The 17,716-nt window shown below is 58.5% G+C and overlaps 1 protein-coding gene across 4 annotated transcripts in view; it reads right to left on the bottom strand.

Moving 5' to 3' along the window:
* The window catches only part of ZNF609 (zinc finger protein 609), a 73,810-nt gene extending 56,094 nt beyond the window's left edge, over positions 1-17,716 (bottom strand). For all 4 annotated transcript variants that reach the window (XM_075431737.1, XM_075431736.1, XM_075431734.1 and 1 more), the window contains exons 1-2: positions 17,568-17,716; positions 2,671-3,535 (exon numbers count right to left, since the gene is read on the bottom strand). In XM_075431737.1, the coding sequence (XP_075287852.1) occupies positions 2,671-3,417 (747 nt within the window). In that variant the 5' untranslated portion in view covers positions 3,418-3,535; positions 17,568-17,716. The remainder of the gene's footprint in view (positions 1-2,670; positions 3,536-17,567) is intronic.

Raw genomic sequence — 17,716 nt, 5'->3', positions numbered from 1 at the left:
CCACAGGGTATCTGTACGGAGATCGCAGGCTGACAGAATGGGCTGGGTTGGAAGGGACCTTCAAAGATCACTTAAGTCCAGCCCCCCCGCCATGGGCAGGGACATCATCCACCAGACCACGCTGCTCAAAGTCCCGTCCAATCTGGCCTTGAACACATCCAGTGATGGCATAGCCTCTTCCAGTGTCTCACCACCCTCATCACAAACACATGTCCTCCTCATGCCCAGTCTAAACCCACCCTCTTTCAGTTTAATCTGTTGCCCTTTGCCCTGTCACTACAGAGCTCAGCAATAAGGCTCCATCTTTCCTACAAGCCTCCTTTATGTGTTCAATAGCCACAAGAAGGTCTCCCCAGACCCTCTACAACTCAATCACCCCAACTCCCTCCTGCTCTCTCCACACCAGAGGTGTGCCAGCCCTCTGACCATTTTCACGGCCCTCCTCTGGACTTGCTACAACAACTGCCATGTCTTTCTTGCCCTGGGGACCTCTGAGCTGGACGCAGCGCTCCAGGTGACGTCTCACCAGCACGGAGCAGAGGGGGAACATCACCTCCCTCCGCCTGCCACACACGCTGCTCTGGGTGCAGCCCAGCACACGCTACCTTTCTGGGCTGCCAGCTCACAGCCACTTTGTCACCCACCAGGATCCCCAAGGCCTCCTCCACACAGCTGCTCTCAACCTATTCTCCCCCCAGTCCTTACTAGTGCTGTAGGTTGCCTCAATCCAGCTGCAGGACCTTGCCCTTGGCCTGGTTGAACCTCATGAGGTTCACGCAGGCCCGCTCCTCAAGCCTGTCAAGGTCACAGAAACACAGAATGTTCAGGGTTGGAAGGGACCTCTGTGGGTCATCTAGTCCAACCCTCCTGTCGAAGCAGGGTCATCTACAGCAGGCTGCACAGGACTGCGTCCACGACGCTTGGTCTCTGTCTTCATAACCCCCACCTTGCTTTGGCATTTCTACCTGCAGAGGGTTTCTGCAAATGCATCAGTGAAAGAAATCAATTTTACTAGTGGCTTTTCCTGTATTTTCACGTGGGGTACGACCAAAGGTCCAGCCAGTTCCAGTGCTGGCTCCTGGCCCTGACAGCAGCCAGCAGCAGATGGTTATGAAGGAACTTGACAGCCAAGCACATCAGGATACTTCCCAAACTACTTCCCAAGCTCCAGCCCTCCTCGGGCTTTTCCCAAGCCGAAAGACATTGCCCTGTACACCCCACCAACGGGTTCCTCCTCCACAAATCCACCCGCGTGCCCCAGAGCATCGCTGAACTTTCAGCACCCACAACTTTTTGTAGCAGCATTCAAGTCCATCATGCAAAAGAGCATCTGCTCCTCTTCCCGGTTTCACTCACTCTGGTTCTGCTGCTGGGAAGGACAAGGAAACACCACATTGTCTCCACACCACTCCTTCATTTTACCGGCGTCAGCCGCCTGCCCCAGGAGTCTTCCTCTTGAGCAGAGGAAGCACCGACCTACTTAGCAGCTCCTCTCCCAGTGCCATCTCGTGACCGACCACCCCCACCACATTCCTCTGCACATACAATCTTTCGGCGGATGGAAAAATCTCCCCAACATCTCGCTGGTCTCAGCAACTCTCCCAAACCCCCGAGCGCTCCTCACACAACCCCTCCCTGGGCAGCTCCACGTCTTGACGGCGCCAGGGCTGAGCCACCCCGAACGCACGCGCTCGCAAGGCTCGCCCCATGCACGGCAGGCGCGTGGCTTCACGGGCACGGACCGGGGACACCACGCACGGAGGAGCTTCCGCTCCAAGTGTGAAGAACTCAAAAGTCCTCCCCCAGCCGCCCGCAGAAATCACATCAGCCGCTGCGACTGCCACGAAACCAGCTGACCGAGGAATGGCTGCACAGCCACCAGGGCCAGGCGCCGCTCGGACGGACGGACGGCCACATGCCGCCGGCGGTGCTTTCTGCACCCCCAGCAACCTGGAAGAGCAGCTTCACCGGCTCCACGTCGCTACTGCATGTCAGCGGAGGAGCAGCATGTAAAGAAATCACCCACAGCAACCCGCCAGCCCAAGGCTGATTGTCACCACAAGTGGGACAAAGCCCACGTACCGACGGCAGACCAAGAAATGAGGTGGTAACTCCTGTCAGCCCTGCGCTTGCCTGCGCACCCACGCAGATCCCACATTTACTCACACGTTAAGGTCTCCTTCTCTGCAAATGATGCAACCAGAGAGAAATCGGCTCGTCCGGGAGCTGCAGAGAGCTTTGACGTGCAAGGTGAAGCCGCCGGGAAGCAGAGCTCGGCAGGCAGCAGACGCTGCCCTGTCCCGTGGGGAGCCAGAGCGGGCATAGGACAGGGACATGGCCTTCACTGCCAGCCCTTCACCAAGGAGAGCCTTGGACCCGCTTGGCACAGCTGCAGCGCCGACAAATCCAAGGGAACGGCAGGACAGTACCCTGACCGGTGCCTTCCCACCGCCGCGTCCAGACCCCTGCGCGTCACACAGCCAAACCACCTTCCCACCAGGGCCAGTAGGCACCAGCCACACACCAGCGCCGGCCCCACTGGTACCAGACACGCAGTCCCGCTGTGAGCTCCACTCCCTCGGGACCCGCAGCGGCACGTCCTGACGCGGGAGCAATCGCCGGAGCTGAGCGGCATCGCCACCTCCACCCGCACCCCAACACCTTTCTTACCTTCTCCGATTTCACCTTTTTCAGCTGCCGGCACTCACTTTCCCCATCCTCCAGCTCCGACTTCACACCTAAGGGGTTGAGCGCCGCTCCCGTGTCAGTAGCTATACTCCCAAGCTGCTCGGCAGCAGCAGGCTCCGTCCCCTGGCCCCCGTCGTACTGTCCCACCCTCACTGCCAGGGCCAGGGGCTGCAGCACGCCGGGCTCCTTCTCTGCCACAGCCCCCGCACCCTCACTCCTTTCCTTCTTGCTTTTGGACGAGCCGCCCTCCTTCTCTTTCTTGGAGCCAGCCACGCTGCGAGACGCCTTGGCCGACTTCTCCGAGCCCTTCGGGGCGACGGCAGGCACCAAGCCGCCCGAGTTCACGCCGTCCCCAGAGCGTCCTTGAGCCTCCTTCTTGCCACCAGCCCCCTCGCCGGGAGTAAATAAGGAGGTCCCCGGGGTTGGCTTGCCACTGTCCTTGCCACTCTTGCTCCTTTTCGACTTGGATTTGCCCTCCTTGCCCTGCGGGCCCGGCACCGGGCTCACAAACTTGATGTTATCCGGTAGAGTTGCCACCGCGTTGGGTGCCGGGAGCCCCACCTCTTTGGAGCCCGACATTTCCAATTTCTGCTGATCCTTCTCCAAATCAGCGTCCAGGTCAATGATGAGATTCCCTACGCCAATGTCCCACTCATCCCCGCTGTCGTACGTCTCAACTGGGTTCGCATCGATTCCTTTCCCTCCGGAAGCTCCGCTGCTCAAGGACATCTTAGAGTTAACGGCCCCTCACAGTTCAAGGCTCTTCCCTGCCTCCACGCCCTGGGGGTCACCTACGTCCTCGGGGGGCTGGCAGCAGTCGGGGTCTGCCCAGGTGACGGCATCGCTCCTGGAAGGGAAAGCAAAGAGCACAGGGTTACACACGGAGAGCCCCGGGGCAGGCAGATCGGCCTTCATCGGCAGCCACAGGTGCAGGTGGGAGAGGTCCTGGGCAGGGGGGAAGCTCCCAGCCTCCCAGACCCCCCACCGGACAGCACGAGGCGGCATCCTCCCACCACCCCCGGGGCGGGGGCCGCTGCTCGGCCATCCCCGCAGCAGCAGCCATCTGGCACCGGTCCCTCGATCAATGCCGGCCCCGGCAGGTCACAGCTCTCAGCTCCAACAAGACATTACTCACACGTCTCCCCACTCGCCATTTCCCTCTGAATTATCGAGCGCAGCCCCTGGGAGGGAGGACTGATTCCTCTCCTGCGGATGCCACCCAAGGGGAGGGCTCCTCTCCGCGACCGCCTCTCTGCGAGGGACAAGAGCCGCTCGCCGGGGAAGTCAAGTGCCTCAGCAGGAGATAAATTCCAAGCTTCAGAGAGCCTGCAACACTCGGGATGCATCAGAGCGGTCGCCAAAGGCCAAACGGCAGCGGGAAGCGCCGGGTTTCCAGCCCACACCTCCAGGCAGCACAACAAGGCACCCAGCCTTCAGATGTTGGGCCATCGTCACCTCCACCACGGCAAGCCGCTCAGCAGGCTCCGAAGGACGGGAGACCGAGACACAGCTGCACGGGTACCCAGTCCTAACCGGGAAGAGAGGGACCGGTCATGGCTGCCCGCGCCGTGGCCAAGCCCGGCTAGCCCAAAATTTCTCCTCCCAGCTTCCCAGCCCCTCACCCTCCCTGCTCCCAGGCAGCACTGGGGGGGAAGGACACCAAAAAAAGACACCCACACGCAACCTCAAAAAGCTGGCTGAGATTAGCTGGTGGCAATTACACTGACGAGACATAATTAACACATGAAGCAGCTTCTTCCCAGCAGCCACCCGGCCAGCTACTCGGCCCCAGCCGCCCTCTCTCCAGGTCTCAGGAAATCCTTGGCCGCCCATTTGGATGCAGCTCCCCTCCAGCAGCACTGTCCTCCCCTTCCCCAACGAGCTCCGGGCCTGCCAGCTCCTGGTACTATTTATGACCAACACTTCAAAAACAGGTGACTTCAAGAGAAATGAGAAGGGAGAAAAAGAAAGAAAGAAAAAAAAAACACAAACCACCACACACGCACAAATATCTCCAAACCCCAACAGGCAGGAGCCTGGAAAGCAGCTTCATGGTGCGCTTCCAGAGATGCAAACACTGTAAAAATGCCAGGGATTCTTTCATCAGACAGGCTGCTGCAGCCAGACCATTTTCCATCTGCTCCCCGCAGCATCCTCGGCTCTGCACAGCGAATAATCCGCTCTTTGACAGGTCATTACAGAGATTTTTAACCCCAGGAGCCGGGGGCTAGCACGCAAGCTGGAAATCAAAAGCACTGACCTCTCATTTCAGCGGCAGAGAAAGTGCCGAATCAGGAGATCACTTGGGGCACTGGAGTCACTAACAGCTTCCCAAAGCTGCACCGCGTGTTACTCTTGCCTCCTCTTCCTCCTCCCCCTACCCCAGCACTCGCTCCCCAGCCCCGAGCCGGAGCTGCCTCTCTGGAGCCGCTCTCCGAACCAGCGACGGGGCCAGCAACGGGCAGCGGCCACCCACCTCTGCGTGGCACAGACCTCCCCGGCCGGCACGCGGCTGCAGCCAGCTCCCTTCGTGCCACCGATCCGCAGCCGTTCCCTTGTCCGGATGGGCACAGCCGGGACCAAGGTGGAGGAACCAGATTTTTAGCTCATGACAGCCACTTCCCAGCCCAAAGACGAGGCCTGGCGGCCAGCCACAGCCCCGCCGGACAGGGCTCGGGGACACGGCGCCACTGACACCAGCTCACGCCGGGAGAGGACGAGGCTCAGCCTCCAACTCCACAAGCCGCGCACCCACGGTTGGAGCACGCAAAGGGCCAGGGTCGGCTTTGATCAGAGGGACGAACGGACCAGGATCCAGCCTCGCAGTCACGGGCAGACGATGGACAATCCGCAGGGCCGCGTTGTGACAGGCACAGAATCGCCCACTCCGTGCCGTGCCTCCACGATGCCGGTTTGGCTGGCTCTCAGCTCACACCGGGGAGCTCGCCTTGCTGTTTTAAGTCTGCACATATACATATGTGCACACATCCATATAAATATTATTTATATATATGAAATAAGGAGAGCAGATGAGCAAGACTTTGGTCTGAAACTATGCAAACAGCAGCAGCGTTTGCCAATTCCTACCACAACAAAAGGAAGCAGGAGCCCAGAAGTCCGCTGAGTCCCCGGCAATTAGAGAGCCAGGAGCAATCAAAGGGTTAGAAAACAAGAGGAGGAAAAACATTCGCCCTACGGAGGAGGCATCGAGGGAGCCCGAGCTCTGCTAATGCAGAGGGAAGGGAACCGCAAACAGGACAGACAAGAAGAGGCTGGATCTGCAAGGGCGGAGGAAAGGCACGTCGTGCCGGGAGCGGGGCAGGGAGCCGAAGACATGCCACCGCGGGAAGAGGGACCGGGGCAGGGATGGGTCCTTTCCAGCCTGGGGCTGGAGGCTGGGACCCCGGTATGTGATCCGGGGGGCATCCCCTGCAAGTCACCCATTGCACGCGGTGGTTCTACAGCGTTTCCCGCAGCTCCAACACCCCCTCCCCAAAATTCCCACCCCAATTCCCCAGGTCTCATCTTCAAGGAGCCACTCTCGCAGGCTCAACCTCTGCAGCCGGAGCTGTGTTTCACGCCCCTCTCCCGAGTGAGACCCTCACGGCCCCCTGACCTACCAGGCTGCTCTTTTGGGTGGGCGGGCACCCCTGGCTGCTGCAGCCCACGGTCCAGAGAAGGAGGTCCCTCTCCCACCGCCCGGTTTGCCTAAGCTGGAAAAGCACTGGGTGCTATCCAGACCCTCGCGGCTCTCCCGCCGGGTGAAGTAACGCTGCCACAAATCACGGTATCGCAGAAAACAGACGGAGGAGATTGATTCAGCTATAAACGTGTCCTTCCCCTTACCTCCTGCCATCGCAGGATTGATCCCCGCGCAACATGAAAAGCGTGTGCTCACTTGTTGGCCTGGAGACCTGCCAACAAAGCATTTTAAGAGCAGTCCTGGAGCGTAGATCCTACGAGGAGACAGCTTTCTGCTTGGGAATGCTGCACACATGCAGCACCAGACATGAATAATTCAGCTCCATTAGGTGCGGAGACCTCTACAATCCACATCTACAGGCTGGGAGGGAGCCAACCATATTAAAAGACAAACCTGAAAGTTCACTTTCGGAGCTGCAGACACCTAGAGCAAGCTGCTCAAACAGCACAGCTCACCTTCAGAGAGGGAGCGAGGAGACCGCAGGAGCCCCCAGCTCTCCGTGCTCACACATGCGCAGGATGCTCGGCAGCAAACCCGCCGAGCCCACGCTGCTCCGGCTTTCTCCACCGGTTACCAGAGGCCCAGAAACCAAAGCGGGGAAGGGTCAAAGGCCCAAGGGTGGCGAGATGCAGGAGAAAGCTCTTCTCCCGGCAACGACCGGCCCACATGTAGGGAGACTGTCTCATACCCACGTGCTCCAGCCTGCAGCGCTCCAGGACCAGCCTCTGGTGGCTTCCAGACCCGACTGACTGCAATTTTCACCCTGATTAACTTTCAGGAATGCCCGCAAGAAGGAGCGGCGAAGATGACGGGGAGGGAAAAACAAACCAAAAATCTCCAGGACGCGGCGTTTCCTCTGGCAGGGAGCGAGCGGAAGGTTTCGGCGAGACGCTTGCCCCGGCCGGGAGCGACCCTGGAGAGCAAACAGACCCCTCCACTCCTCCCCGGAGGGAGGGAGACGCAAGGCGAGCACCCATGGAGAGACGCCGGCCCCCCCAGCTTGCTGAGACCCCGCTGGGCTCCCCGCAAGCCCCCAGCCCCGCTCCGGCATGAGGGGCCGTGGTGGCGAGGCCCTTCCTCCCACCTCTGGTGGCCAGCCTGCAGCCCTCCCCACACGCTGCCTCCGCACAAGATCCCTTTTTGTTTCCTTTTACGACTAAAGAAACTCGGGGCGGCGGTGGGGGGAAACGCGCCGGCCTCTCCCGAGCCACCGCGCTCAGCCCCCGCTCGGCTCCGACCACCACGTTTGTCATCCCCCAGCTGGGCTTGTTTGGGTTGGATGTTTTGTGAAGTAGCTCCCATGCCTTTTCTGCAGATTTCTTGTTAAGATGTTCCCGTCTCTCCCCGCCCCCTCTCCCCAGAGATGGGGGAGGGGGGAAAATATAAAAAAAGAGAGAGAAAAAAAGAGAAATGTTGAAGGCGAGCCAGCTGGCACGCACAAGAGGAGCCGGCGAAATCTGCACAAAGGAGCTTCCTCACTCACTTGCTGCGCTCAGCTGAAGAAATCGGGCAGGGGAGGAGGGCTTGCTCTCCCCTGTACACCAGCCAAGCCATAGCAGACAAAGGAGATTTACCACGACCCCCTCCCGATCTGCCACCCAGCCCGGGCAGGACCCCTCCACCACCTTCACCTGGCAGGAGCCCAAGCTGTCGCCAGAGACGCCGAAGCGCAGGGCTTCAAAACGAGCTGTTCAATGTGGCATCCGGCACGGCTTTGAATGGAGCAGCCGCGCTCCCGCCTCCTCGCTCGCACAAGGCACGGGGAGAACTTCGGTGGGTCTCTGGGCCGGCGAGCTGCCAGGAGGGAGAAGGCTGAACCCAATTTGAATAAAATGGAGCCACCCTTCTTTTTTTTAATATGGAGGTGCACCCCGCCAAGACTACATCTTCCAGCATGCACTGCAGCTGGAGCGCCCGGCCAGCTGTCAAGAAACTTCTGCCAGGACTCCAAGTTTCTGTAGGCTGAGCCTTGACACTGGAGATGAACCTGACACAGGGCAGCGCTTGAGTCATGAGTCATTTGTCAGCGTTCTGGAGAAAAGCCCGAAATATTTGAGTCCAGGCATTACAAAAGCAGGATGGACGAGGTCACTGGAAGAAGCTGGAGACGGAGGAAGTCGGCAGAGGCGAGCAAAGACCTCTTGGGCGTAGCGGTGGCCAGGCAATCACTCCACCCGGAGCAAAGCTCAGGAGATTCATCCGTCACAACGCCCACCTGCTACCAGACACACGCTCAAGTGTCAACTTCACAGTCATTGTGGGTCAAAAGATGCAGCTCGGATCAAAACTCCACCTTGTGCCCACCCCATCTGCTCACGACCTTTACGGTAATGATCAACGTGACTACGGCACACAAAGCGGCCCAGCGAAACTGCAGATACAAGACAACGGCATGAGGTGCCAGATCTCAGCCTGGCTGAGAAAACACTTCATCAGATTAGCCAGAACTCAGCGTTTGCTTCTTATTGACACTTCTTCAACTCTGACGCCAAATAGGCATCGAGGAAACACTTGATCAAGCGCTGAAAAACCCAGTGCTCTTGAACACGGCTCTACAGCAAAGCCACCCTGGGCAGACCCCCCTCCTCCCCTCAGCTCCCAGCAAGCCAAACACGTCACCAATACACCAGGCACACAAACAGGAGGCAAACAAAACAGGAGAAATGTTTCAGGCCTTCCTTTGTATTGCTAAACGGGGAAAACTGGAACAAGTTCCTCTTTAATCCTCCCATCACTCTTGGAAATGTCACCACCAAAGTCCCAATTTTTTGATTGTTCATCCCTCGAGAGCCCGCAGTTCTTCAGATTTACAATTATTTGATTTTGATGTCTCTCAATCCTGGCATTTTTTTCAAGCTACCTACTTCTGTACTGAACAAAACATGACTCAGATTTCCTCCGCCAACACACAGCAAAGTCCAGAGCTTCCTACTTCAAGAAAACTAATGGCAAGAGAAACATCATTCAAGCACGTGGTCCTCAGCTCAAGCAGGAGGCACACCAATACGTACAGACCCACACATAGACACAAAACGTTGCTTCATTTTGTTCCTGTGAAGGACAAGCAGTCAAACATCACCTTCTTGGTACTCCCACTTGCTCTCCACTGAACCGTGCCGCTGGAGTCACTTCTCTGGTGGGAAGCTGAGCAAGCACCATCGCTACACACAAGCGGGAACGTAGTATGCATCAACACAACCCATATCATAGAACTGTAGAGCAGACCAAGGTGGAAAGGACCTTGAAAGGTCACCTGGTCCAACCTTCCATGGGAAAGAGAGCCCAGACGAGATTATCTACCACCCCATCCAGCTGCATCTTGAAAACCTCCAGCGATGTGGACTCTACCATGTCCCCGAGAAGGTTTTTTCAGTCAATGATTGTTCTCCCTGCAAAATATTTGTTTTCTTATGTCAAGGTGAAACCTCTCCTGGTGCAACTTCAATCCGTTGCCCCTCGAGTTCTCCACGTGGCTCCTTGGAGAGCCTCTATCCTCTTTGTAGCTGCCCTTGAAGTCCAGGGACTCGCCTGCCTGCACAGCCCTCCCATGCAGAGCTGACGGACCTCCTCCCGGGCAGGAGCCAGGTTTGCAGGAGGGGTCACAGCAGCGGGATGAAGCAGCAGCACGGACTAGAGGAGCATCAAGCACACCTAGGGTAGACAACAGCCATGCCAGTCCTTCGTAACAACTCTCACGGCACCGTCCCGTGTGAGGCACGTCCCCTCCCCGAGCCTCTGCCTCCGGCGTGGGGATGAGCAGCTAGCAGCAAGGCGCAGGCTTGGCTCTTCCTCTGGACACTGCCTGGCCACAGCCTGCTCGTCCAAAAATGCTGGGCTAGGCTTCTTCCAGCAAGCACGACCTGGCAGACTCCAAAATCTCTGACAGCTGAAAACAGCCAAGAGCTTTCTCAGCAACCCCAGAGCTCAGACCCACATCCATAAACATAAACTGGCGCTCAGTGCTCTTAGCATTCGGCTGTACTGGGGAAGAAGAGCAGAAAAACCCAGATGCGTGGGAGATAAAGTGCTTGGTGGGTAAAAAAGCAGAGCCAGCTTCCTTCCTGCAAGCTCAGCTCTCAGATCTCTCCTGAATTAGCGACACCGAACAGGGATTCACCCCTCACCATCGTGTCTGCACGCTGGAGGACACCACCGTGTAATCGCCGTGCCCAGGCCCACATGCGATGGTTTAACAGCAACCAGCATGATAGCCCACCTTCACCCACGACCAGCACCCCCTCCTCGCCCTGCAGCCCCCGGGCGTCACAGCGTCACCGGCAGCGCCGCGGGAGCAGGGTTTCGCTGTCGAAGGCTGACACAGAGACCGCTGGCAGCTACCCAGTGGCAGAAGCAAAAAGCAACCCTATGAGCAATAACTGGCCAGGATTAACTGGGAAGCACTTCAGGTGAGTCTAAGCGAGACAAACCGGCGTGCTACGGCTCATCAGAGGCGCTGCTGGCAGCACCAGACACGGCCCCGGTGCTCTCCTACCTCCGCAAAGCCCATTCTTGTTGAACCCAGCCAGCCGTGCCGCCGCTGGCTGGTGCCAAAAATAACATTAAACACTCAAAACAGGACATCTGAGCAAATTTGTTTGGCACCGAGCTCCGCATTGCGATGCTTCCCATAGGGACATACGGGATGAACCCGGGGGCTGAGTCTCCTTCGAGCAGAGCGCTGGTCTCCACCGGGAAAGCGGAGCAGCCACGCGGATTTAAAACCGGTCCGGTTACACCATCGATAACTCCAGCACAGAAGCGAACTGATTTACGCGAGGCTTAAAGAGATCTGAATCAGTGGCCTGTCCTCACACGCAACCTAGAAGGGGGTAGAGAGCACACGAAAATAACCACCAAGGCTTACAAACTTCAGATAAAGTTCCGTGCAGGCTGGAAGACCGCCAGCAGCCCGAGAAAGTTGGCAGCGAGAGGAAGCAGCAAGACGGATGTGACCAGGAAAGATCCCCGAAGCATCAGTCACGGAGATGGGAAGAAAGAAGAGCAGGCAAAGACCAAGAGACAACCAACAGGCATAAATAACTGCTGGAGCAGGCGCCGGAAAAAAGGAGCTCGCCCTCCTCTCCTCGCTCGCCCAGCGCCATCAGCAGGGTTGCAGGAAGGCACCCACGGGTTTGGCAGCAGCCAAACGTGCTGCTGGGAGCAGAGCGGGCGCCTCCGAACCAGCCATTTGTACCCTTCCCTTACAGGCTTTGGAGGCGGCGAGGCCACCCTGGCATCCCCGTGGCGGTCCCCGTCCCGAGCTGGGGCTCCCACGGCTGCAGCCACCCGGGTTCGCAACGAGGATCGCCCTCCACGGAGGTACAGCAGGAAAGGGAGACCACTGACTGCACTGGCAGAGGCAGGGAGGGCTCCGTGCCGCAGCCAACTCCTCGTTTCTGTCTTTCCCACCCGAAGAAAGAGCGCCGGAGTGATCCCAGCTGAGCGGTGGGATGCCACAGCCCCGCCTCAATGGGAGACGGGCGCGCAGTGGCGTGGTTTGGAGAGGACGGACAGACAGTCGCTCGCTCGCTCCCAGAGAAGGGAGAGCTTCTGGGCTTTATTTTTTCTTCTAGAAGAGCATGCAGGCGGCCTTGGCCTTTTCCCAGGCTTCAGAAGAGGACGAACATCTCCCCGCCGCTCCAAAACTGAAGCAGCCACCACTTCACCTTCTGATGCCTTTAATACCCTTCATCCAGTAACCAGCGAGGACACCTTGGCTACACGAGCTAAGGCTTCACTGGCAGCAGAGGCCCGTGAGCGCGGCTGCGATCTCTCTTGCTGTCAAGCCATCAGCCTGGGAACGCTTTGGGAAAAACCAACCAGGCTGTGAAGTCAAGGAGGAGGGAAGGCGCATGCAGACAGGGACTAACGCAGGCAGAGCAAGCGCCACGCCAAGAAATCCCCACCACCACCCTTCCCCCCCCCCCCCGAGAGGGATAATAAATAGGTGTATTTCACAGATTAATAAAGCACATTTGCAAAGCTACGATATACATCAGAAAGTTCCTAATTCACGCTAATGACCCATCGCAAATTGCCGAATTTTGTGAATTAGCCAGCATGTAAAGGAATACAATAAAAACCAGCAAGAACCATGCATCAAAGCGTACTTGGCTTATTTTGGTAGTCGTAGCTCACTTTTAATTACTTGTGGCGATAGGTACAGAGGGGAGGTACAGATCAGACATGAAACCCCCCCCAAAAAAAACCAGGAGACCTTCAGGACAAGAAATCTCACCGTGTGGCATCAGCTCCTGAATCCCTGGGGAAGGAGCAGTAATTCCCCCAGAGATTAGCAAGACTCTACCTCTCCAATTGAATCCATGGCGGTTAACGTTAGCTAAGTCATTACACACCTCATTTTCACTCCTTTAAAAGCTGCAAAGCAGACTCCTCCGGAGCCACCCCTTCTCCCCTCGGAGAAGCACCGGGATAACTCCGAGCCAAATCCGTAGACTCGCTGAAGCCATAAAAGCTCCGTTCCTTCAGACGGGCTCAGCAAACTTATTAACACCGTTCTGAAAACTGCCTTGTTTGGTTATCAATAAATCAGCGCAGCCATGCAACGAGACAAGAAGTCACACATGATGCAGCACTGCACGAAAGTCTCACCCTTCCGCTGTCCGAAGAGCGGCCGAGTGGGCCCAGGAACGGCTTGGAAGGAAAATCCGATGCCGCAGAACCTTTCTGTGCCCATGATGTGCTTGGGGAAGGAGCGGCATAGAGGGACAACGTTACCTTTCCTTTTCCTTACTCCACAAACAAGCAAATGAATTGTAGAAGTCAAGCATTTAATGTTTAAATACAAAGTACCAAGACTCTCCTGAAATCACCCTTATTCAGCTTAGCCAGCAGCGTGCCCTGGCTGCCAAGAAGGCCAATGGGATCCTGGGGTGCATCAAGAGGAGTGTGGCCAGCAGGTCGAGGGAGGTTCTCCTTCCCCTCTGCTCTGCCCTGGTGAGGCCCCATCTGCAGTACTGCATCCAGTTCTGGGATCCCCAGTTCAAGAGAGATGAGGAGCTACTGGAGAGAGTCCAGCGGAGGGTTACGAGGATGGTGAGGGGACTGGAGCATCTCTCCTACGAGGAGAGGCTGAGGGAGCTGGGCTTGTTCAGCCTGGAGAAGAGAAGGCTGAGAGGGGACCTTAGAAACGCCTACAAATATCTGCAGGGTGGGTGTCAGGAGGATGGGGCCAGACTCTTTCCAGTGGTGCCCAGTAACAGGACAAGGGGCAACGGGCACAAACTGAAGCAGAGGAAGTTCCACCTGAACATGAGGCGCAACTTCTTCACTCTGAGGGTGACAGAGCACTGGCACAGGCTGCCCAGGAAGGTTGTGGAGTCTCCTTCTCTGGAGATATTCAAGCCCCGCCTGGACAAGGTCCTGTGCAGCCCGCTCTGGGTGACCCTGCTTCGGCAGGGGGTTGGACTGGGTGACCCGCAGAGGTCCCTTCCAACCCCGACCATTCTGTGATTCTGAGACTCACTCAGAAAAATGCACTTGCATCCTTTTATACCCTCTCTCTACACACCCTCTCCTCTCGCACAACATCTGAGCTGACGCTTAGGCAGCTACGTCAAAAATTTCTGTGCACGTGAAGGACGCCGAGCTGCAAAAGCAAAACAACCTCTTGGTTTCATCTTGAAAATTCATTTTTCACCACAACCCAGGAGTGAAATAGGTGGTTCCTTTAAAGAAATTCTATAAATTAAAAAAAAAAAAAAAAAAGAAAGAAATTACACAAGCAACTAGAGCCCCAGCGCAAGCTTCCCAGACAGGCAGCCGTCCCCTATTTTCTTTACTACAGGACCGTCAGAGCAAAACCTTATTCCTTCCTCTGAAACCACGTCACACCACAAGGCACTGACCCTCGTTAGCAGGAAAGCGCAGTTTCAATACAATTGTGTGGCAAGAGCAGCCATGTCCCAGCGGGATCTTTTTTCCTTCCCTTCCCCGAAACCAAGCAGCACCCCTTCCTCAGCAGAGCCGACCTGGCAGGGGGACGTGGAGCAGGCCAGTGGCTGCTGGGGTGGCCAACGCTCCGGTTCAGCAGCTACATGTGGCCACCGATGAGCTTCCGGGGCAGCCGCGTGCCCTGAGCCAGCTCATCTACCCACCCTTGATCTCACAAAAAACTCTTTGCACCCAGATGGGCTCCTCAACACACGCCTACGTCCCCAAAGCCCTGCGGGAGTCAGGCATCCCCATGCAACATCCCCCTCCAGCCACTGCCACCACAGCTCGTGCATCCCAACTAAGACTTTCCCACATAAGCAGGCAAGCTGCATGGGGCAGGGACCATCTCTCCCCATACCTGGGGAGCCCACACGCACATGACCCGTGACCATGAAGCATCAGAAGAGGCGTCACGGGAGAACTGCAGACAGCCCAGGCCATCTCTAGGTGTTTGGGGGAATTTGGGAGCTCAAAAAAACCCTTCTACAAACCATCAGCTGCGAGGAAACACAGGGCAGGTTTGGGAACGAACCCGTGACTCTCACAGCCCCGAGGCCGGGGAAACAGTGGTCCACATTCTGCAGCAAGACGAACACGGAGCTCACCTTGAACTGGGTGGGAAACCACCCCATCCCCCGTGCACGACCGCTCGCCGCGGTCACTGCCTACAAGCAACCAGGCACAGTTAAATGGCCACCAGCCCTTGGCAAGGTCGCCTGCGGCCTCACCTTCTTTCGGCAGGGTGCCAGCGCGTGACGTGCTCCCCGCGAGCATCTCCCTGTCCCCAGCCGGGGAAGCTGGCCAGCAGCAGCAGCGTCAACGCTCAAAGGGCATAGCTGCACGCGCACGCCGTCACACATCCCCGGGACAGCGTACCTGGAACCATAAATACCATCTTATTTACATAATACTCCGGATAAAGGGGACAAAGAGGCTTATCGCATTACATCTGGGACTAGTGTTGCATCAGCGGCCAGCGGCCCTAATCCGAATCAGAGCCCCGCAGCGAGCTGCATCCCCGCTCCCAGCCCATCCAAGGTCGAGGGCAACACGACACAGCCCAGTTCTTCCTCTTCCCTCTGCCAGCAAGCAGAGAAAGATCCCTCTTCAGGCAGCGCACACCCGGGAAACGCCGAGCAAGGCACAGCGTCGGGCATGACACGCAGCTCTGGTCCCCAGCCGCCCTCCTCTCGTGGCTGAGCCCCAGGAGGGCGATCCCAGCGCCGATGTGACTCACGGACATCGACTTGGCTTTGGCAGGGACACTGGCGTGGAAGTGCCAGAAAGACGAGGCAGCTTCTGGTTTTCTTTAATTTCTGGTTGCCTTGAATTCACAGAGTTAAAAAGATCCTGTAAATATGATCTGGAGGCAAATTTTGATTCAACACGGGCCGGCTCTCAAAGAGAATAAACCAGAAGGAGCAAACTCTGGCCATTCCTTCTTGCTCATACATAATAAAGATATGCAAGCTGTCAGGTAGCTCCAACACAGCGTGAGAAGCCCTCGACCGCCTTTAGACTTCGCCAGCCCTTTCTTCCCGAAAAACGCACGTTTTTAGCCAGCCTAACGCATTAAAGGGAAAAAGCTTCAGAGGCGGCAGCAGCAGACACTGTGCCTGCTGATGGCCAACAAGCTGGGCGCAGCGAGCGCGAGGGGACTTAGCAACCTTGCAACGCCGAGAGGGAGAGAGCTCGTCTGTGGTCGCCGCCCAGCCAGCGGCACAGGGCTGCGGACGGACGGACGTCCCTTATTCACAGCGGCTTCTCCCCCCCTGAAAAAATCACCCCATTTTCGGCCCGCGCAGAGGGGTAACGCGTGTGTTGAGAGGCACCTACGTGCGCGCGCGCCCCAGCCTCACGGCGACCCTCGGAACACATAGACCCTCCGCGGGAAACCGAGTCCAAGCGCCCAGCTTGGGAAAAAAGGAAAAGGAAAACACCACCCCACCCCCACATCCCAGCCGTAGTCCATTACAGATCATTACAGATTGCTTGATAATTGATTTCCTCTGGTGGCTCTGACGGGCTCGGAGGCCTCGTCCCGAGCGCGTGGTCGGTTTAGGTGGAACGTGAAATCCTTCTCCTTCCGCCCCACCGCGACGGCCGCGCTCCCGGCGCTGCGCACATCTCCCTTCCCCGGCGAGCTCTGCCCCGCAGGGAGAGGAGAAAACACTGCGGGGTGAACGAGGGCACAAAAAGGGCACGGGTGTTTTGTTTCGAGACCGAAACGGCTTCAGAACGATAAACGATAAATTATTCCCGGTCGGGAGATAATCAATAAGCCGAACGGGCCGGGTTTTCCAAGCAGCAAGCGGCCGCGTACTGCCAACAAAGAGCCAGAAACGTGCCGCACGATCCGACGCTGGAGTCACCGCACAAAGCGTGGAAATCGGCTTTCCTGAGGATGTCCAGGCGAGGAAGGCTGCGAGCACCCGCGCCGCGGCCCCGCCGCCGGCACCCTCCACTCTTACGAAGCAGGGGGACAGGGTGCCCGCGAGCTCCTGGGTGCGGGCGTGCGTCCAGCACCTCCTCCCGGGGCCGGGGCCTCCCAGCTCAGGGCACAGGGGAGCAGAGACCTAGAGCGGGTGCTGGGGCGGAGGGAGCCAGGCGTCGCCGGGCGGACTCGAACCCGCGACCTTCCCGCACCACCACCCCACCCCCCCCCCCACGCAGGGTCACCGTCACGCGTGGGACCCGCGGGCGCTCCCGCAGCGCTGCGGAGGGGGGAGGGTGCTGGAGCCCGGCCCCCTGCCCCCCAACTCCGGCTCCACAAACGTCCTCGGGAAAATTAAACCTTCCACTATCTCGGCCCAAAACCCGCCCGAGGGGTGCGCGGCCCGTCCCGCACCCCCCCGCACCCCGAAAGGGCCGGGGTGCGGCGTCCCAGGGGAAACCCCCGCCGTCCCCTGCCACCACCCCGGACCCACCGCCCCCCCCAGCCCCGGTTGTGACCCCGCACATGGGGGTCCCCCTCCGCCCCCCCCCGCACACATCGCGGAGCCCGGCGGGGGGCACAGCTCGTCCCGGCGGCCTCAGGCCACGGGAGGGGGCCCGCACCGGGCGGGGAGGGGGGTCCCGGCGCCAACGGCCGCGGGGGAGGGCCCCAACGGCCACCGGGCGGGGGACCAGGGCCACAACGGCCGCGGGGGGGAGGACCGAGCCGGGCCCAATGGCCGCTGGGGATCCCCAGGCGCCGCCACCCCGCCGGGCCCACACTCACCCGGCTCCACTCCCGTCGCCGGGCGGCCCTAGGTCTCCTCCATGGGGCCGCCTCTCCGCGCCGCTCCGCCGGCAGCTAGGGGCCGGCCGCCGGGACCGCCATGCCGCCAGCGCCTCTGGGCCGCGCAGGCCGCGCCGCTTTCCGCCGGG

Source organism: Opisthocomus hoazin, chromosome 10 (assembly GCF_030867145.1).
Source record: "Opisthocomus hoazin isolate bOpiHoa1 chromosome 10, bOpiHoa1.hap1, whole genome shotgun sequence".
NCBI classification, from domain to species: Eukaryota; Metazoa; Chordata; class Aves; order Opisthocomiformes; family Opisthocomidae; genus Opisthocomus; species Opisthocomus hoazin.
This window is presented reverse-complemented; position numbering and strand designations above follow the sequence as displayed.